General features: G+C 37.0%; 2 protein-coding genes across 2 annotated transcripts; both read left to right on the plus strand.

Moving 5' to 3' along the window:
• The first annotated feature begins 10,329 nt into the window (after positions 1–10,329).
• On the plus strand, positions 10,330–14,816 carry LOC137089882 (CD48 antigen-like). The gene is made up of 3 exons (XM_067453446.1): positions 10,330–10,432; positions 12,114–12,416; positions 14,533–14,816. The coding sequence occupies exons 1-3, from the start codon at positions 10,330–10,332 to the stop codon at positions 14,814–14,816; spliced, it is 690 nt and encodes a 229-aa protein (XP_067309547.1).
• A 3,384-nt stretch (positions 14,817–18,200) lies between these two features.
• On the plus strand, positions 18,201–21,691 carry LOC137089883 (CD48 antigen-like). The gene is made up of 5 exons (XM_067453447.1): positions 18,201–18,531; positions 18,817–19,083; positions 19,224–19,343; positions 20,956–20,996; positions 21,080–21,691. Exons 1-5 carry the CDS (start codon positions 18,201–18,203, stop codon positions 21,236–21,238), a joined length of 918 nt encoding a protein of 305 aa, XP_067309548.1. The 3' UTR covers positions 21,239–21,691.
• The last annotated feature ends 1,745 nt before the right edge of the window (positions 21,692–23,436 follow it).

Genomic DNA, 23,436 nt, shown 5'->3' on the forward strand with positions numbered 1-23,436 from the left:
TTAGTAGAGACTGCAAGACCTGAAATGGGTGTGTCAGATATTGGGAGACATACAAAATGTGCAGGGCTGGTGGTCCTCCAGGACAGGTTTGGGAACCACTGGCTATCTATTGTTACCATTTTACAGAATCTATGATACTTTAATTCAATGTTTGAGTGGTAGGTAATCACCATAACAAGCATGACAGCATCGGTCGGGCACGCCTCCTTCAGCTCACGCCAACGAGCAAACGCTGGTCCAATGTTGATCCTAGTCCTGCCTTTAAACCGATCACTTTTTCGTTTCCTCTTATTGCTTTTCTCCAACAAAACCTTTGCTTTCTTATTTTTCTGTGCTGCTTCGGACATGACTATAACATCTGGCAAACAAACGATAGTTGGGCTCCACGTCAGAATGTAAGGAAGTGTGGGTGTTGGTGGAATTGACGTAATTGGCGTAAAGCAGTCAAATTTTTATTTTTGTTCTCGGGTTACTACCCGAAACAGATACAGACCCCGTCAGGCTATGGCAGATGTGTCATTCATCCTATTTTAAATTGATTTATCATCACAAGAGTCTTGAAAATATATTATGAAGGTTGAAAAGTAGTGCTGCTTTAATAAAAATCCAACTGTTCATGGTTATTGTTCAATAATGCATTAGTAAATGTTGGAATTAGCAATAATGAACTGGACTTATAAAACTTTTATTTATCTTTGTTATTGTTAACTATACTGAACGTCTGAACCTGAATCTTTATGTTTAAATCTCATATCATGTATCATGTCTCACAGAGACAACACTATTTTATCAAGTGGCTAGCATAGCATAATCATAAGAGCTTTATTTGTAGTAATACATATTTTTTTTCCACCGTACAATATACAATATCTCACAAAAGTGAGTCCACCACTCACATTTCAGCAACCATTTTAGTATATCTTCTAAAGGGACAATACTATATAAATTAAACTTGGATATATTTTAGAGTAGTCGGTGTGCATTTTAGATATAGTATAGCAGTATTCACAGTCCTCTGAAAATAACTTAACGTACAGCCATTATTGTCTAAATAGCTGGCAACAAAAGTGAGTACACCCTAAGTGGTAGCAGCTGTGTGGTTTTAAACCATGCAAAGCCACATGAATTTGTGTATCTTATATTAGAATACTGACCACTGGATTTTCAACATGGCACCTCTTGGCCTATAGGAGACACCCTGAATCTGAGTTACGGTACATTGGTATTGCTATATTTGCTTCTTTTATTATTAAATCCAGGCAATTGTTTGATGAAATATTCATTAAAATTAAGATTAAATTTAAACAAAATGGAACTCACTTTAAAAAACTGCTTTTTACAAATTAAAACTTAATTAAGTCGTCATAATCATTTCTGACCCACTCCATGTCTTCTGACATATTGTGCATCTTATGTGTCCCATCTCACTCATGCTGTTAACTTTTCATAATCAACAGATTAAATTAAAAAAAAAAAACATCATAATATTAAACATAAATATTAAACTATTTTTTTAATGGCTACAGCAATGTAGTGCAATACAAAGAAATTTCTTTTCAGAGCGGAATTTGAGCAAACGCCGCTTTACTGGTGAGCGTGAGCGGTTCGTTCGCTTGGGCTGTGAGCGGATGAGTTGAACATTTGCATAGAGCGGAATATTGAGTGGAGCATCACACATGCTCTGGTAATTCAGCACTTGTGGCTATTTTAGCAGGATGGAACCAAATAATGTGAATTTAATAACAACTCAAGCTGAAGGAAGGTGCTAAATGTAACTTTAATCATAAAATATGCATAAACAACAAAACAAAAGGAGCATCAGCGGCCAACTGCAGCATTTGATCATGCAAGGCACTAGCAACACCAAGGTCAAGAGTTCAAATTCTAGAGAAAGCGAGAACTGGTTAAAAAAAGATTCGGCTGCCATTGTGGTTTCGCAGGCTATGTGGTATCAGAACTCGTAACTGGGAGTACATCGATCTAGTACGAGTTCACAGGTAGGAAGTCACAGGTTTGACGGCCATTCCAGTGCAGTTTCATGGGTAGAAGGATGGAAAAACAAGGCTTACGGAAGGCCTGGAATGTGGCATAACATATCTGTTATACACTGCTAAGTTTAATGACATATAAAGCAAGAGCTTTAATTCATTTAACTCCTTCATAAAGCAAAAAAAGGCCTACAGACATGTTTTGCCATACAAATTATACTATTTTACATATACCTATGGTAAAGGTGATTTTAGCTAATTAAATTACATTAGCACATACATGGACACATGGACACAAAAGCTTTCTGTTTTACTCAATTTTATTTAGTTTTAAGTGGCTGTGTCGGCATGAAATGGTAGTTATAGTTTTTTTTTCCTTATTGTGATGTATATCCAAGGGAATCAGCTTCTCAAACAAGAAAAAAAATGTAGGGAGGGACGTGATTTGTCAATTGGGAACTGATTGGATCGTTGTGTTCTGCCAAGCGCGTTCGATTGATGCGGTGCTGCACAGACCGATTGCCATCTGACTTGAAAAAGTGCATGCCAGTTAGAAATACTGTCCAACTTGACTCATTGTGATTGTGATGCCATCAAAGTAAAGCGAGAGCAATTCAAGAGCAGCCGACTGGTTCATTCTGCGCTGCTTCTCAAGACAGAGGGGCTGCTTGAGCTCTGATGACAATGCAGCTGTTTCACAAATGGCTGGATTCACCGATGACAATGATTCGTGTTCACGCCATATCATAATTACTGTAATGGCACCACTATCAACGCCTAAATTAATATGCAGCAGTCAGGTGGTACAGCGGTCACCTGGTAAGTCAGAGCTCTCCAAAAATTCCATCTCACAAGTTGTAATTATTATGAGAATAAGAACTTGAAATAGCAAAGCTATAAAAAGCAACGGTGGAGGACAAAGGACATTTTTTGCAGATCACACCACATTGAGTGAATTAATTGAGAATAGCTTTAATTTACATGTATTTCCTTCACCTGAATTTCCCCCCATCCTACTTACTACTCCCCCCCCCCATACTATGATCACATAGAACACCTCAAATCAATTTGATTTAAATGTTAATTCTTACAATACAGTATATTAAGTTTGATATTGTTTGAAATGTCTCAGTGCAACTGGTACAAAATCTAGTCCCCACAGAAATATTCAAGAAGATAATAAGTGTTTTATTTTTTTAATTTATTTTTTAGAGCTTACAGATATTTTGCATAGTATGATGGGTGTGGTTTCTGGAGCCAGTTGTTCTCTTCTTCCAATCCAGGCAAATGGGAGAGCAATTCAGTTTAAATTCCCTTTGTTAACGTATGTTTCCATTTGAAAGAAGTGACTGTCTGGTCTGAATACTTAAGGCAATGTAGCAGAAAGTTCAAGGCGCAATACTGTAAATCAGATCTGCCCGTAACATCGTATGTCAAAATACCCAGCATTACGTTCAGAAAGTCAGGAATGCATTTCTCACTCTTTGCTTCAGATTATTTGATATTATGTATGGATTGCCTCTGAATTGATTATGTAATTGACATTATATATTTACCTGACTGTTAATAATTGTTACACTTTGATTTATTCTGACTTACTCTGAATTATTTACGATCTCTAAGAGGTTATGAATCTTTCAACAAAAGGTTAAACAGAATAATTAAATTTGTGATTAACTATTAAATAACCAAATAACCAATTGCCATTCTGATCGAAATTCGAAATGATGATAAAATGGAGTCAGATAAATTGGAATTAAATGCACTCTGCCCAGCTGAAAACACTGAACGCGCGCAGCAACCTTCCCCCGTGGATTGTTACCTCCATTGGGATGATTTTCCAGCATCTAATGGGTGCTGCATCTTGTGATTTTTCAAAATCCTTTGTGAATGTTGCTTGTCAGACTGTACGAACATGATCCCCAATGTAAGCCATGTCACACTTTAAATGGTAAATGGTAAATGGACTGCATTTATATAGCGCTTTCAACAGACCCTATGGCCATCCAAAGCGCTTTACATGTTGCCTCACATTCACCCATCCATACACTCATTCATACACCGACGGCGGTGTCTGCCATGCAAGGCGCCATCCAGCTCGTCGGGAGCGGTTTGGGGTTAGGTGTCTTGCTCATGGACACCTCGACACTTGGTCAGGTGGAACCGGGGATCGAACCACCAACCTTCCGGTTTGTAGACAACCTACATGAACCACTGAGCCACTGCTTTAAGATCTCAGTTGCCATTAATGTCAGACTGTACGATAGTCAAGGCGCTCTAAAAACGGACTCACGCAAGAAAACTCGTCCGGAGTTTTATATCATCAATGAATGACGTATTCGGTGACAGTGAGCTGCATTACAAGCGGGACTGAAATGGAGGCTATACAAAGAAATCTCTAGCTCTCGTTTTGATCATAGTTTGTCTTGAAAAACCGAGATATTTGATGATCGTCGTAGGAGAAGCCACACTGCAGGATTGCCCGGCAAATCTTCTGACACTGCCAGAATTCTGTCTGAGGTAAAATTTGATTGCATGCAGCGGTCATTAATCGACAGTCGGTGAACATGTCAAACTAACGATCAAAGGTGGCAGATTATTTGCAAAATTTGTCTCAGATGGCCAAATCGTGGGCAAAATTGCACAGTGTGCACCCGGCTTTACAAAAGCTTTATACAAAAGTTGAAATCTCCTAACTACGGTAATTAAACACACCTTAATTAATCCTTCTCAGACTCATGCAGGTTGCCAGATTGAGGACACAACAGGAAGGAGAGCAATTGAAAAACAAACGCAACGAGCCTTACACTGTAATTTGATGAGTTGGTTTATCCACATTTAGATATGGCTCTGGTCATATAGCTTGCTAGTTGGATGCAGGCGCAGGATGCAGGGTACGATCTGCAATCTCTGACCTAGTTCCAGGCCAGGTTCTATGGGTGTGATAAGCACCCTCAAACGCGCCACTCTGCACGAGACAGAAATATCCTCCTGAGACCCAGATTACAGGTTTTGCCATTATTAGAGGTTTTGGACATTATATTTTAGCAAATTTCTCTGACAACATACACAGTTTTAAGTCTGGATATTCTAATGAAATATAAGACATTCTTATGAAAATATTATTACATGTCTTTTTACATTTACATATTGTCCCAAAACATATTAATATTCAAATGAGATAGTCTATAGATGCATTGCCAAGAATAGGAATGGCATTTATGGCCATGTTTACACACATATTGCATAAAGTAAAATGGTATATCAAATTATTTGGTATCTTTCATAACATTAAGAATCATCTTTATACAAATTTTGGCGAAAAACAAACAAACAAAAAAATGTATACAATTATTTAAAAAAAACGGATAAAAAAATCCCATTGTTTGTCTATTCATGTCTTTAAATTTTCTCAATAAATGGGTTCTGGTGTCCTCTACAGAGCAGAGGATATAGCATAACATAGGAATTTAAAATAAAATATATAAATTAGTTTTTTATGCTCCAAATAATCTAATAAAATCTAAAATCTAAAACCTTTTTTTCAGGTTCACAGGAAGATGACATGTTAAAATACTAGTAACGCATTAAAGCAATGTAAAGGCAGACTAAAAGATTAATAGATCATTTGTAGAAAAATATTTTTGAAATTCCAATTATTAGTAAAAGGGATGACTGTTGATATAAATAATCATACATTTCTCACTGTACAATGCTATGGTGGAGCCGTTGCTTTGATTCTGTAACCGGGCCTGCCTAGTTCATTTGCTGGCTTCCATGGCTGCAATTGGCTGTGTTTTCCATCAACTGGCAACCCGCCGAACCCGAGGTGTCGAAATACTATTGGATAAATTGACAGTGGGCAGACATTCTGATATGGAATAAACATTTCAAAATAGAATAACTGGATATAGCTTTGTTTTTGTTGTTGTTTTTGTTTTTTGAGAAACAATTATGTGAACTTACATAGAGAAAAAAAAAAAAAAAAAAACATAGAGCACCTTTAAATCAAGCCAGTCAAGCAAGATCATAATAAGGAAGCAATCTAGAGAATGCCCAAATAAGGAGAAGCTCAGGTCACAAGACTAGTTTCTCAAAAGATGCCACGTGGGAGCAAAACCCCCTAAAAAGACCCCTATTAAAGAAACCAAGTATAATGACACATTAAAAGAGGCACTTCGTTGAAATGTTGTAGGTGGCAATAGTGTCCTCACACCATCGGTAAAGAAAATATAATGAAGCCAAAGTTTCTTAAACTAAAACCATATGATCTATCACAGTAAATTTAAGCACCGCTTTGTACAGCAGCAGCTGTCCTCACTAAAAGAGGAAGGACGTGGGTTTCAGCTTCAGTTATCTCATCTCTCTCACCGCTCTCTATTTGTCTATAAGTTAAACAGGCCACCATGTAAGGCAAAGTTGAAGATAAAAGAAGCTATTTTTTTTTCTTTTTTACTTACTGGAACAGCAGAACAAAACAACCCAGGCTCTTTTAAGTCTGGTTATGCATGTGCTGCAAAATCATGAGCTTTATGTATTCTCTGTTGGAAGTTCAATTATTTAAATGGTGACCTATATCCCACATTTTTGATGCAAGTGAAAAAGACAACCTGACATTAAGTTTGAATGAGCTAATCTAATATGCTGTATACAGTTTAGCTACATCAAGTGCCCTTACTTTTTTGTTTGACGTTTCACTTTTGTTGTGTGGAGAACAACTTGTACTTCCCTGTTGACTTTGTGATGATCATAAATGGTTTGTTTTGTCAGTTGAGCATACTTGTTTATGTGTTTGACCTTAAAGGGTTAGTTCACCCAAAAATGAAATTGATGTCATTAATGTCCCTAATGACGTTCCTCACCCGTAAGACCTCCGTTCATCTTCAGAGCACATTTTAAGATGATTCGGGTCGCCAATGTCATGTGATTTCAGCAGTTCGGATCGTGTCAAACTCCCAAACTGCTGAAATCACGTGACACTGGCGATCCGAATCATTGATCATTGAATCATCAATCATTGATTGAATCCTTAATCATAGACTGCATATGCTCTGGGACTAAATATAAAATATCTTAAACTGTGTTCTGAAGATGAACGGAGGTCTTACGGGTGAGGAACGGCATTAGGGTGAGTCATTAATTACATAAATTTAATTTTTGGGTGAACTAACCCTTTAATGTTCTTAAAATATCCAAGCTATTGGGATGAAATACAAGATCATGAGATGAGATTTGGGTGACTAAAACAATCTTTATAGGTTGACAAGTGCAGCTTACTTTGTTCTGCACTCAAAAACGACTAAGTGCTAGTGGTTTATAAAACACACACACACACACACACACACACACACACACACACACACACACACACACACACACACACACACACACACACACACACACGAAAAAGACGAGAGGTTAGTAACCTAACCATATAGCAGTCAGGTCTTCCTTTGCTGATTTCTCAGAGGGGTTTGATGCAAGGACAGGTTATAGGACAGACATATGCTACATTTAGGTTTGGCAATATGTTATAATGTACGCGCACTTTCAGATTTCTTGGCAAGACCATTTAAATAAGGTTTACTGAGTGTTTCAGACAAAGCAATTCACTTCTTGACAACTGGTGTTGTATCACCACTGCTGGATTGACTCCATCTGTTGCGATGGAATTTATTCACCTTCTCACGCTCTTCATGACAATTCTGATCTCCAGCACAGGTATGAAAAGCCGCTCGTATGATTAATGGTTAATTATTATTTCTCATGTTATATGCAATACATCACAGTGTTCATAAGTTATGTTTTACTTCCATAACTGTCTGGATGGATGTTGTTTGTATAAATAAATGAATGTGTGCTTACTCACAATGTATGATGTCAATGGATTTATTAACAAGAAAACAGTGAAACAAAGGGATCAAATTCAGGAGTAGAGTTTGATTTCAGACTTCAACTTAGCAAATGACACTGTTCCATCGATAGTTCGAATTTGGACTCAGCAGTTGATAAAGATGCATATTCTGGTGAATGCATACGACTTTCAATAAGGCCACTCTTTGAAGAGTTAGCCTTTCTGCTAGATTTCCACTTCAAAGCGGAGCAAGCTGCCTCATAGCAGTAAAAACATTCACCGATTTCCATATTGTCACTATCTGCATTACATTTACTCACAATCACAGCACCTTTAGAATTTTGTTTATGAACATAAGAATTATACTTAGTAGAGAAAACAGCTGCTTCTGTAAGAGGTGACACTTTCTGTTCATTCAAATAAACAACTAAAACCTGAAAAATGAAAGATCTCTACCAAGCAGTTAATGAATGTAAAAAATCTAACTTGGCTGGGTGCTTGGTAATAAAAGTGATTAATGTGGCATTTATTTTAAATGCCATATTGACAACTAGTTTTAAATTGTTTTAAGATTAACAATATTTTATGGTTAATGCCATTTCCCCAGCCACACTCTTAAATATAAAGGTTCTTTATTGGTGATGGTTTGTTAAAGAACCTTTAACATTCATGGGACCTTTCCATTGCGCAAAATTGGTGGGTTCTTTGGGTTATTAAATGTTCTTCAGACTAAGAAAAAAATGGTTTAATACCTGTTCACTGAAAGGTTCTTTGGGGAACCAAAAATAGTTGTTCTATGAAAATAAACAAACCTCAAAAAAAATTTTTTTGAGTCTGTAGATTTTTTTAAAAACATTTTTTTACAACAAACCCAAGACTGGTTTCCCACTGAAGCTAAGCAGGGCTTAGCCTGGCCAGTACCTGGATGGGAGACCAACTGGGAAAACGTCTCGGGTTATGTCTATAACCCTTGTTCCCTGAGAGGGAACGAGACACTGCGTCGTTGAGTGACGACACTCTGGGGAACGCAACGTGAGGTCTCTAAAGCATGAATGGAATCTGTCACCAATCTGATTGGTGCTATGTCATGACGTAATATGTGACGGCATATGTGGAATCTTTAAGAGGACGCTGGCACATAGTAAAGATAGCTTTGCAATGAAGCGGGCACTCTGCATGGAAGGTGTGGCGACGAGACGCAGTGTCTCGTTCCCTCTCAGGGAACAAGGGTTATAGACATAACCCGAGACGTTCCCTTTATCGAGGGAACTCGCACTGCGTTGTCGAGTGACGACACTCTAGGGAACGAATACCAACTATGCCACAGCGCATCATGCCCGTCCTAGTGTGAAGCTGACCCCACCCAGGCACACTTTGGACGGGAGCACCCTGGCCCCCGGGTGTCGCCGGGAGATTCAGCTTGTAAAATCTTATAAAGGTGTGAGGGTTGGCCCAACCTGCCTCTTCGCAAATCCCGAAAGGAGGGCCACCAAGGAGCCCTCTAGGAGTTCCACGATGTCGGAGAACCAAACTCGGGTCGGCCACCGGGGTGCTACTAGAAGAAGGTTGATGCCCTCCCAGCGGACCCGCTACAGAACTCCTGGGAGCAGAGCGATCGGGGGAAATGCGTACAGACGTAACCTCGGCCACGTCTGCGTCATGGCATCCAGCCCCAGGGTAGCCGGATGCCTGAGGGAGAACCACAGTGGACAGTGGGTCATCTCTCGAGACGCAAACAGATCCACTTCCACTGGGCCAAACCTCTCGCACATGGCCTCCACCACCTCGGGATGGAGTCGCCACTCCCCAGGCCTCAGCCCCTGCCTCGACAGGATGTCTGCTCCCTGGTTTTGGTCCCCTGGGACATACATTGCTCTGAGAGACGACAGTTTCCCCTGGGACCACAGGAGGATCTGGTGCACCAACTTGCATAGTGGGCCTGACCTCAGACCCCCCTGATGATTCAAATATGATACCACAGACATATTGTCGGACCGTATCAGGACATGGTGGCTGTGGAGGTCTGGGAGAAAGCTCTTCAGAGCTTTGTAAACCGCCAACATTTCTAGGCAATTGATGTGCCAAGAAAAATGCTGGGGCCCCCACAGACCTCTCGCAAACCGGCCTTCCATGACCGCACCCCAGCCCGTGAGGGAGGCGTCTGTTGACATGGCGTCTATCTTCCTGCAACATGACGCTCCCGACACTGGCCCATGGGACAGGAACCCAGGATTCTTCCATATGACGAGGGAACCAGGGCTCAAGCAGAAATATTCGGGAGGCATGACCATGCGCCGAGATATTCTACTAGGGGAACCAGCCTTTTGAGGCTGGTCTCTGGTACCCACCGAGCCTCCTGCCCGACCCCCTGAAGCGGTCCTTCCACGGTCCAGACCACACCGTTGAACTTCGGTGGTGGAACTCTGAACTGCAGTCTGTACCCCCTTCCCACGGTACGCAAGGCCCAAGCAGAAATATTCGGGAGGCATGACTATGCGCCGAGATATTCTACTAGGGGAACCAGCCTCTCGGGGCTGGTCTCTGGTACCCACCGAGCCTCCTGCCCGACCCCCTGAAGCGACGACGCAGTGCGAGTTCCCTCGATAAAGGGAACTAGGTAGCTGGAGGTGTTAATGAGGTCAGCAGGGGGCGCTCACCCTGTGGTCTGTGTGGGTGCTAAAACCCCAGTAAAGTGATGATGGGGACACTATACTGTCAAAAGAACACCGTACTTCGGATGAGACGTTAAACAGAGCTCCTGACTCTCTGTGGTCATTAAAAATCCCAGGATGTCCTTTAATAAGAGTAGGGATGTAACCCCTGGCCAAATATGCCCATTGGCCTCTGTCCATCATGGCCTCCTAATCATCCCCCTCTCTTGAGTGGCTTAATCACTCAGTCTCCTCTCCACCAATCAGCTGGTGTGTGGTGAGCATTCTGGTGCAATATGGCTGCCGTCGCATCATCCGGGTGGATGCTGCACATTGGTGGTGGTTGAGGAGATTCCCCCTTGTATATGTAAAGCGCTTTGAGGACCCAGAAAAGCGCTATATAAATGTAACTAATTATTATTAAATCCATATTGCAATATGCCAAGCGTCTAACTAAGATAACAGCTCCACCTAGTGAAAATAATTTACACAATAAATATATAGATCATTTGGGTATTTGAAAATAGTGATTGTGTTTTGTGGGCGGAGCCTAATGGTGACAGGAAATGACTACAAACCCCCCACAAAAAATATACGTCAAGTTAATTTCATTAAGTAAACGTCATACTTAGTAGTAGGCCTACTTTTTGTAGTATGTATACTACTAAGAACAATGTACTATAGTGTACTTGTAAGTGTACCATTACTTGGGACTAAAGTGGCCCACTTTTTAGTGTATACAAGTATACTTATACACTTGTATACTTATACAAGTGTAACAGTAGTAAACTTTGAGTACACCACTGGTTTACCACTATGTCTTTCGTCTGTACTGCATAATTTAGATTCCTACTGATAGTTTAGAGTTATTTAATACTTGTAGCACATTTTCTAGTTTATTAAAGTGTACACTTTGAAGTATACTCTCAGTAAACTAGTAGTTTTACACTGCAAGTATACTTCTAAGTTTTCTTTAAGGGAACTTAACATCATATAGGCTGATTTCACAAAAAGATCTTAGATTAAGCCAGGATTAGGCCTTAGTTTAATTAGGACATATATTAATTAGATTTTATAAATGTGCCTTAGAACAAAAACATTACTCTGCCAGTGGGGTAAGCAAAATAATCTTGTTTTAAGATTATTTTGTTTACCCCACTGGCAGATTATTTGCTTGCAGTGTAGTTTAAGTGTAAAATTAAGCATTCTGAGAAGTGCATAAAAAGTAAAGTGAAAGTTACTTATTTTTTTAGTTTAAAAGAAGTATACTAATAACACGCTTGAATAGACGTCTTTTTTGTAAGGGCTGTCCGTTTAATGGCTTGAAACCATGCACATCTGCGTTTAGCTTCAAAGGGTGTCTTCAATGACCTCTTTTATATTCTGTTTTTTTGCCTTATGATTCTGACATGTAAATATTCAAGATATTTTCTCTTATTTAGTGAATTACGCATGTTTTCCTCTACTTGTACAATTGTGACTTCTGCTCAAAAAATTGTAAAAACATTTGAAGGTTAGAAGAGGTTGTAAGGTCAAAAGTTTAAAATGTAGCAAATATATGAATCATGTAATGATGCATTCTTTAAAAAATAACATCTCTTTTTTTGTTTCTCTCCTCAGCATCCAGAAGCCATGTGTTTGTACGGACGGGGGACTCTGTTAAACTGGACATAACAAATAAAACACTGCCACACTTTTCTAGATTTGTCTGGAAAAATTATAAATCTGAAAATTTAGTCAGATTTTTTAATCAATCTGGAGAGTTAATACCTCACAGTTCATATAAGGACAGAGTGGATTTCAATATTAAAACCTTCTCTTTAACACTGAAGAGCATGCAGAAGACAGACAGTGGAATTTATACAGCAAGAACAATAGAACAAAAAGAAACTATTGTTGCTGAACACAACGTGTCAGTTATAGGTAATAGTTGGACAATTTTTCATTATTTTTCCTTGTTGCTATGACCTTTTGAGATCAGAACATCAAGAGAATATGTGTTACGATGTCCTGTAGCAGAAACAGCAGAATATGGAGCACTCTAAAAATGCTGGGTTAAAACAACCCAAGTTGAGTTGAAAATGTAAAAACCCAGTAATCGAGTTCTTTTAACCCAGCAGTTGGGTTAAATGTTTGCTTAAAACAAACTCATTGCTGGGATAAAACAACCCAATAGTTTAGTTAAAACAACCCAATTGCTGGGTTTGTCCATTTTCAACCCAGCTTGGGTTGTTTTTAGGCCAGTATCATTGGTATTAATACAACTTCTGATGTCTATATGAAATAATATTTAATTCACACTTAAATGAAATAACACATTAACATTTATTAAGCTTAAAAATATAACTTTTAATTTAAGTGAACTTAACAAGCTGGAAACATAAATTGTTATCTGTTTGCACAGCATAAGTTATTAATTATAGATTGATCCTTATGAAAGGTACTAAAGTTTTTTCAAGAGCAGAGCATATTTAGTGAGCAATTACCTTTGTTCTTTACATTGTCATTATAAGTGGTTACTGTCACTTTAAAATATCTTCCGCTGACGGCTGTCGCACATATTTCACACAAGGCTCGTTTTCTCACACCTCTTTAAACTCATTTAAGACGGTATATAATTTTTTAAGGCTGCTCTTATGAAGAAACTTAACAAAACTGGCATCTTGGCATAATTGTGTGTGTTATTGTTTTGTTAAAGCGCGAAAGAGAACTTGAATCTGGGCGTTGTGTGAGTTTTTCATACAGCACGTTCTCTTTGTCTTGTCACTCTTAAATGGTTTAAAAGCATTTGCTTGAATAAAATCGTGATCATATAATGTAACAGTAGCTAGGGGATTACAGAAAATAAATATTTACCAGCTGAGTCTTCTCCCGTTTCTACCATGGTTTTTTACTAATGATGCTCGATACAACTTCTCGCGCCCTGCAGAGATATCAACAGCGCAACTAGGTTGCCAGGTCGAGTTCACAAATGGTTTGAAATTTTGATGTGTCGATTGTATGAGTCGGCGTTTCATACAAGATCTGGCAACTGAACACCCTTGGAATAACAGATTTGTGATTATTCAAAGCAGGAGGTTTGGGCCATACAAATTACGGGAGATTTCCAGGAGAAATTACAAAACGGGAGGGGTGCGGGAGATGGGTGTGAAATACGGGAGTGTTGACAGGTGCTTACAGAGTAAAAGTTTACTTTAAAAAAATTAAAAAATTAAAGTATTTTTTTTTTTATCTCAAGTAAATCTGCAATGACAAAGGTTATCATTATGTACATGGAAGCAAGCAAATCAGCTCACTTGATCTAAAAAATAACCTAAGAAAGTGTTACATAGAAAGTCTGCTCACTCACCATTAAAGGTTCAGTGTGTAAATGTTAGAGCACTTTAGCGGTAAGGTTCAGAATTGCAATGCTTATCAATAGTACAAGTGTGAAAGCTTGTGGAATGTATACGCCAAAATGAGTTTTGGTGCATATGATACGCACTTTATGGCGTGCATGTGACATGCTCTTGGGTAGGATTAGGGTGGTGGGGTGGGTGTTTCGTGCGTATAATACACCATAAAGTGCATATCATATGCATGCGAAAAATAGCCTAACATATGCACGCCAAAACTAATTTTGGCCTATACATTCCGCGAGACTGCACACTTGTACTATTTACACATTTTCCTGACATCGGCCTCCTTTGTTGGAGAGAGCAGAGGGTGACTAGCCAGCTGTAGACTGCATAGGGATACTGTAGAAACATCACATAGCAGCGCAAAATAGAGACTTAAGAGTAAGGGGACCCGCGGTGTATGTAGATAGAAATGACTAATTCTAAGGTAAGAAAAACACAACAGTTCATTATGTAAGGTATACACCACTGAAAACATATATTTCTGTCAATAGAGCCTCCTAAATATTACACACTGGACCTTTAAGAGAACAAAAAACACTAGAATAATTTGATGTATTGCATTGCAGCTTAGCTACAACATGCTCTTTGAAACGTCCTTTAACCTATATCTTCATACAAAGTTTTCTTAAATATTTCAGATCCAGTGGATTCTCCTGTTCTGAACTGGAACGCCACCATGATCAATGTTAACTCCTGTATTGTGAATGTCTCGTGTAGTGGTCACGTCCTTACTCTCAGTGCCAGCTACCACAGCAACAACTGCAGTCAAGTGGAAGAGACTTCTTCTGAAATGCAGACTCTAACCCTGCATTGTATAGAGAACGTAGTTGTTTGTAACTATAGTAACTCAGTCAGCTGGAAGAATGACACCATAGAGATTAAACAACTTTGCTCACTTAATGAGCACACCTCAAGTAAATAACTTACATCAACTCTAATTCATTTCTTAGCAATTTTATCCCAATACTACAAAGTGTCAATACTAATGTGACGTCTTGCTTTTCAGCAGAGAATCCCGAAGAAAGCAACAGTTCTTTTCCACTCCACTGGCTCTTGATCATCGCTGTTGTTACACTGTTGGTTTTTGCAGCAGTTTCTGTAATATGCTGCTCTTACAAGAAGCATAAAAAAGGTATTTGTGTCTTTAGGAAATAAAAAGGACTGTATGATACTCAAGTGGACACACACAAATAGTCATATTTCCAGACACTTTTTCTGTGTCAACAATAATGTTCTTGATTCTTTAAAATGACACGATTCTAAATCTCTTAGGTGTCCATGTAGAGAATGAGCATACAATATACGCACAAGTTCAGGTAAGCTTCACATTATTTTGTTGTGCAGCCATCATAGATATTAAATGCTGAATTCATTTAAATCATTTTCTATAAATGTCAATTTATGCTGTAGAATTATTGGAAATGCATCCACTATGTCCACTATTAGCCATTGTGTAAATATAAATGTGCATCTACAGAAGGATTTGTGACTGTTTGATTGAATTGTTCTGCAGCCAAAGTTTAAAGAGCAAAGACCTCTGGAGATGTTGGAGAAATCGGCAAATCCTCAAACTGTCTATGGGATTGCAGGAGAGCACAAACAAACTCTCAATACCACGCAGAACAGGCCCTGCCCTGAGGTAAGAATGAGAAGAAGACATTTAAATTGCTTCATTGTGCAGACACTTTCATACAAAGCCTTACAGACAGACGGACGGACGGATGGACAGACAGACAGACAGATCAGAAGGCTATTTAAATACATGTACTTAACTTGTATGTATTTCCCATATATTCACAGATACAGACACAGACGGAAACAGAAAATCAGCCCAGCACCACCTACAGTACAATAGGACAACACCAAAAAACACCAGTTCTCATGGAAACAGAGCATACAATTTATTCAATTGTGTGTAAATCTTCACAAGGCAGACAACCTGGCCATTCATAACTGAGGATAAATATGTAAAAATGTGGCTGCTAGTCTATTACCAGACTTTTGTCACATTTGGAAAGGAGGATATTTTCAGTCATATTTTTGTCTGTTTTTAACAAAAACAAAAGTCATAAAAATAATGACATAATTGTACTTTTGTACACAATTTGTATGCAGTATAACGTTTTACATTACATTTTATTTGAATGTTCAATTACAATAAATATAAAATTGTTGTTGTACATTAATATTGTGGGGGAAAAAAAGTTATAGTGTTTGTTATTAATAGGCTATTATGAACACAATACAGTGTTTCTTTTTCTTTCATATATTCATCTGGGTTGGTAAGAGTCTGGAATGTGGGTCACTGGGACTCCTAAAGTTGAAAACCATGTTCAGGTGTCATTGGCCACCTAATATATTATTAAAACCTTAATGGTTCTGTTTCCACCTGGTTTGATTACAAGTGGTCAGCGCTAAGGTGGAAAAAGGGTCAAAACTAAAATTTCCCAATGAACTGAGATCCACTGCTCTGAAGCATCAGCTATATAATTTCTGATGTTGTTAGCATTGTGAAAAAAAAGGCATAGAAAAGTGAAATTAGTTCTGAGAAAAGATCAATACACTGTAAAAAATAAAAACGGAAAATGTACTGATCATTTTCTGCCAGTACATTATCCAATAATTTTACAAAAATTTCCGTTGACCCTTAAAACACAAACTAATGCAATGTGGGATTTTAAATAAAGGTAACACACCTGTAAAAAAACAATACGGAAAATTCCTTCATTACATTGTGCCCTATTTTTATGGACTTTTTTTTACAGTGCAGGGTAGCATCATTTGATCCCACAGGATGTGGCGCAGAATGCAACTTGTTATATACAGTAGAATCATGTCTTTACAAATGTTTGTGTTAAAAAAACTATATTAAAAACCTCTTGAGTAAAACACACACTTATGGCCCAGCATATATTAATGAGATGTTAGTAAAATGAGAAGACAAAATGTGCTGACACTGTAAAATAGGACTTCTGAGGAACTTTCCATTTCCGTTAAGGCCTTCATTTTCAGTTCTGTTTTTAATCTTTTCATTTTGTGACAATGGCAGTTCATCACCTCGTATTTCTTCTTTTACTTCTGACCTTCAAAACAGGTAAAAACACATGCTCATTATGTTGATTGATTATTAATGATTATAGTGACAGTGATGACTACACGTGGTTCAAAATACATCTTTGTAAACATTTTTATACATTTATTTCTCAGATTTTAATTAAATATTTTTAATATTTGTTAAAATATTCTGAAAGAAACTTTACTACACTCTAGGTCTTGTTTTTAGGTCATTCTGATTTTTTTTTTTTTTTTTTTTAACTACAAACTAAAACAGTGATGTAAAATCTTCATTTGTACTCCCTTGTTTTGCCATGCTGTTGAAATACAGATACACTCTGTATACAGAATTTTAGAAAGATCGTGCCAGTGTTAATATCTAAGGAGTTTTGCTAGGTTACTGAGAGGAGGAATCACTAAACTTTTTCAAACGTGACAGTAGGTTATACTTTTTAGTAGTTTATACCCAGTAGTATATCCTTTTTATTTTGACCTCTAAATCAATGATTTGTGTGTTATTTTAATCATGGTGTAAAGAGAATTGTGTAGGTGTGTGTTGGTTCTAGTCACAAATATTTTGTTAGTTTTGATCACCAAGGCATGTTGCATATAGACAACCTATAAATGTTTTTACTCAGTAGAACAGTAATATTCACAACTTTTACTATGCTATTGTGGTATCCAATATTACCAATTGTAGGTAGTTAACTCTACCAACTACGTCACATTGGGAGCCAAAGGAACTCCTTTTTAAATAACAGATATGCCTATATTGGTACACAAACATGAAACAACAACCACCAATTACCTGACTCTAACTGCTGAATTATTGATATAGCCTATCTAATTATAGTTAAGTATAAGCATATGTTATTTATTTTTCATAATATGCAATATGCATATAGATTTCTGCATTATTTTTAATAACAAGAAATGTGGGATAGTCAGTATGAAACAAGGCATATGCCTACTTTCCTCCCTATATTCTTTATTTTGGTAATAAGTGACAAATACCTCCAGATATGTGGATTATATATATATATATATATATATATATATATATATATATATATATATATATATATATATATATATATATATATATATATATATATATATATATATAATTTATGCTATTCTCTCTTTAATAAAAGTTTTGTATGCAGTATTTTTCAATGTCAAATTTATTATTTATTTGATCAAGCCCATTTCAGAAAATTATCTACACTGAGTACACATACTCAGATAGAACATGGTTTCTCTTTCTCTGCTAGGGTTCAGTGCTGAGATCTCTGTGTTTGTGGAGACGGGAGATCCTGTTCAGCTGGATATACAGACACAGGAACTACCGGAGTTTGACATTTTATACTGGACAAAAGATAAATCAGAGAATATAGTTAGATTTATAAGTGGAACTAAAGTAAATACTCACTCTTCCTACCACAAGGACAGAGTGGATTTCAACACTGAAACCTTCTCTCTCACACTGAAGAACATGCAGAAGAATGACAGTGGACTCTACACAGCAAGAACAAGTGGAGAATCAGAGAAAACTTTTGTTACATATAGAGTATCTGTTATAGGTGAGTGTGATTTTACTTGTTCAGGTCATAAGACTCACTTATGTTCAGTCTTATATTCTGAATGTTATACAGTACAATTAGTGAAAAGTTATGCTTATATGATTTAAATAAAAGATACGTTTGTTAAATATATAAAAACGTTTATTCATCATTTGCCAGTCCATGACTGTAAAGTTTCTTTCAGGCACAGTCATCTACAGTATTTTGTAAACACCTATTAGAATTTCACAGCTTACAATAGTTTGAGGGTATAGTAATATTGTTAAAAACAAATGTGTGTTTCAGACGCTGTGGAGGCTCCTGTCCTGACTGTAAACTCTGACTGGTTCAGCAGTAACTCCTGTACTGTGAACTTCACATGCAGAGCTCATGACCTCCTGATTCACTCCAGCTATCAGAACAACAGATGCTCTCCAGAGGAAGTGACATCACGTGAGATCAACACTCTCACCCTGGACTGCAGTGAGGAATCCATCATCTGTAACCATAGCAACCCAGTTAGCTGGAAAAAAGACAGAATAAACATTACACAGCTCTGTGTCAATAATAAAGGTATCTGGCCAAACACAAACTGTAAATAAAAGACTTAAATAACTCGTTTTGGTTGACTAAATGTAGTCTAACTGCTGATTAGATTGATCTCAGAATACCTAAACTGACAACTGTTCTTAATGATATGTGTCTTTTTTCAGAGGTCAACACAGATGTGGATAAGAATCAGTCATCTCTCAAGTTTTGGCCATATGTTTTGGTGGCAGTGTGTCTTTTGGCATTTGCAACATTTCCATTTCTCTACAGCAAGTGTAAAAAAGGTACGTCCATGTAGCCCCATACCTATTTTCTTTGTAAAAACTGATCTCTGTGCAACAGTTTGATTAAGTTCTTTTGCACTAAATGTTCCCTTTGTAAAGGGTTTATAAAGGTGTTTGTTAATGACTAATAACTCATTTACAAATGCATTAAAAATCATTGATAAGCCGTTACAACTGCATGAATTAAAGGGCGACTTTAACACAATGCCTGCCAAATAGTGATCCTTTTTTAACTAACATGTTATTAATGCTTAATAAATGTATTTATTAACACTTATTTAACTCAAAACAATATTCCTGATTTAATGATGCAGCAAAATAGACTTTCATAGTGAGACGGAAGGGTGTTGTGTGTGGTTCTCTCATTAATATCTCATGACTACCACTTTTTAATATGATCTAATATTACAGAATTTATATCTCATGACTGCCTCTTTTTTAAAATGTTCCTTATGTTACAGTCTTACCATGATATCCCACAAAAGGTTCATGATGCCTATCCACAGCATGTATCAAAACTGATTCTTGTTCATGAAACTTGATTTTGGTAAAAAAAAAAAAAAAAAAAAAAAACTGGCACAATAACTTGATGAAATAGTAGTAATGAATATTTTAATTCCATTATTAGTTACTTGTGAATCTTAAGTGGAACCCTGTGAGCCCTTTATTAATGAGTTACAAACATTAATAACCTGTGAAAGTGAACCTTAATGTAAAGTGAACACCTGTGAACCATTTATTAATGAGTTATAAACATTAATAACCTGTGAAAGTGAACACCTGTGAACCATTTATTAATGAGTTACAAACATTAATAACCCGTGAAAGTGTACCTTAATGTAAAGTAATCACATGTGAACCATTTATTAATAAATTACAAACATTAATAACCTGTGAATTGCACCTTAATGTAAAGTGATCACATATGAACCATTTATTAATTAGTTACAAACATTAATAACCTGTGAAAGGGAACCTTAATGTAAAGTGAATACCAGTGAGTCATAAATTAATGAGTTATAAACATTAATAACCAGTGAAATTGAAGCTTAATGTAAAGTGAACACATGAATTATGCTACGAATGCACACTGACTTTATTTCTGATTAAATATTTTATTGTTGATGCATTGCATTAGTAAACACAACTTTAAACTTGAACATTAACATATTAATACACAATCAATAATTATTTTGATATCATGATAAAGACCACTGTAACCTGAGCATCTGATCACCCAGACTTTAGTTACAGTAACGTTACCTGCGCGTGACAGAACCGTCTGAATGAGCGCCAGAGCGGTTATTTGTGGAACTTACACGGTAACTAATAACACAGCGAATACACAATTAATATAAAAACTTGAAAAACATAGTCTGCGATGTCACCTCAGTTAGCTTACCCATCAAATCAATAACACCTACAATGGTTTACACACCTGAGTATATGAGGAAATGGAAAACTTGGTCAGATGCAGAGAATCAGTTTTTGGAACTAACGGCAGTATAAAAAATATCTTCTGTGCTTACAAAACTGCATGTAATTTAATTGGCTATTTAACTTTTTTGAATAAATGAACATTTTATTTTTTTATTTGTACATTTTAAACCAGATGGCCAAGAGGCAGATAATACAGTCTATGCTCAAAATGAGGTAAGCTTCTATTCATCATTTTGCTTACAGACATAATGGGTATGTTATGTAATATATACCACTTTTTATATGTATTTCATAAGGCTCAAGACCAGACGCAACATGAAATGGGAGATAATCGACCCAACACAATCTACTGCACAGTAGGACAACACCAAAAACCTGCAGTCACCAATGAAACAGACTGTACAGTTTATTCATCAGTCTGCAAACAACCCACCATTTTATCTGATGATGTATAAAATGAAACTCTGGCTGTCTGTCACATGGGGAAGTTTCACAAGGGTTGATCTCAAAACGGGATCCGAATCTTACCATCTTTGCCATATCTGCATTTGGTAGAAATAATAAGAAAAGTACAGTATGCTATTCTGAAATTCAGCCAAAGCTGTTGTCCAATTAATATATATTTTATCTAGCATTGGTTTAGTAGTATTAGTTTCAAACATCCAAATCCAAACTGTCTTAAAAAGGATATATAATGCAAAATTCAGTCAGCCTATTATGGTAAAAATCCACCCAATATTTTTTTAATAATCCCCATCAATCATTATCAATCTCTCATAACAACCTGTTCCAGATTTCCCTCTACTCATTTGTAAGAGTAGGGAAACTCCGCCCATGTCTGTTAAAGGTGCACTATGTAGTATTTTTGCAGTAAAATATCCAAAAAAACGTATTATATATTTTGTTCAGTTGAGTACTTACAATATCCCAAATGTTTCGAACTATTTGTAAATTGTGAGAAAATTGCTATTTTAACTAAGGAGCGGGACGTGTTTGAGGGAGTCGCCTCTCAATTGCATCATATCTGCGTTACCCTCAGTTTTATTATATTATTGGCCAGAAGCGCTTTTCTCTTAGCAGTGTGTCACAGCAGCGCCAAGCAAACACACAGATTAACGTCATAACATCATTTTAAACACACTTTAATGTATCTAATATGATAAACAGAGCTGCTTTACCTTATACTCATGACCGGAAAAGCGGAAATAGTGTACGCGCCCCGAGACTGTCGCATCCCGTCATAAAAAAGTCCCGGTGTTCGCAAGGCGTGTGTTTGTATCACTCCAGCGGCCATGCTCAGCTCCACAACACTCCACAACATATATAAGTGTTATATATTTGTGCAAATCATTTTATATATGACTGCTTCACAGAGCTATGTTGTAAATTTTAACCCGAAAACGTCTGCGTAATTCAAAAGCGCACATTTATTATGCATTGTATAGTTAGGTGATGGATGTTATGTTCCCACACGGGCAGCTATACAAAGTAACGTCACAACAACTAAAATTACATAAATGCATCAAAACCATTCAGAAACATCCAGGTGCAAAATTTGCAACCTCTTCCTGAGTCTCGCATCGGTGTCCACTCCAATTCAAACATGTAAGGCTGCACTCCTGGTTATGACATTTTAGTTGAGTTTAGTTTAGTTGTTTTGTTGTTGACAAAGTTCGTGTAAAGGAGCTGCGGGAAAGGGGGGCAGAGAGCAGCAGCTCATTTGCATTTAAAGGAACATACACAAAAACGGGCAAATTGGATATGCTAGAATAAATTATATGGGGGGTATTTTGAGCTGAAACAGACACATTCTGAAGACACCAGAAATGTATATTACATCTTGTGAAAAGGGGCATAATATACCCCCTTTAATTATATTCTAAATTAGATTTTTGTACACATAAATTCCAAACATAACCCTGCAGTGAAGATTAACCAAAGTAGGCTAAACTGTGTGACAACTAACCCCGTTCTGCCCCACATGAAAATCATTGTTATTAAACAGCAGATTGATATAATATTGACCTCACCTCCCATTTTATATTTATCAAGTATAAAGCCAGACAAACTAATGCAGTACAACTGCAAACTTAGTTTTATAGCCATACGCAGCAATCATCTGGATCAATGCAGATGATTAGTGATCCAAAAGAAATGTATCTTATGATGTGGTCACTCCCTCTTACAGTGATCATAATTCATGTGGTTTATGTGGACTCATATGTTCAACATCACGTCATAGGACAGGACAATTTCAAAAGAATGTGAACATTTTATTTGCAGCTTAAAACTAATGCTTATCTAAAGCATTTATCTTAACACTCTTTTCATTTTTATAATGTTTCTGTACACTGTACACTGAGTGTAGCCTTTTAACCTTTTCAACTGTATTTGTGTGAAATGTTTTTTTTTAACACTAATGTAAAATGTTTTGTAGAACTGAAACTAAAACCAAATAAACACTTTAATAAATGTATAAATCATGTAATATTTAGTAGAAAATTAATTAATAATACAATACTGGAATGCAGAAACTGCACAGAACAAACTGCCATATTATTTGAGAGAGCATGTTAGAAAAAGGAAATAAATCAAATCATTTGGGGTTTCAAAAGCTCCTGCTAAACAATTTAATAAAATACAATAAAAAATG

This window comes from Pseudorasbora parva, chromosome 9 (assembly GCF_024679245.1).
Source record: "Pseudorasbora parva isolate DD20220531a chromosome 9, ASM2467924v1, whole genome shotgun sequence".
NCBI classification, from domain to species: domain Eukaryota; kingdom Metazoa; phylum Chordata; class Actinopteri; order Cypriniformes; family Gobionidae; genus Pseudorasbora; species Pseudorasbora parva.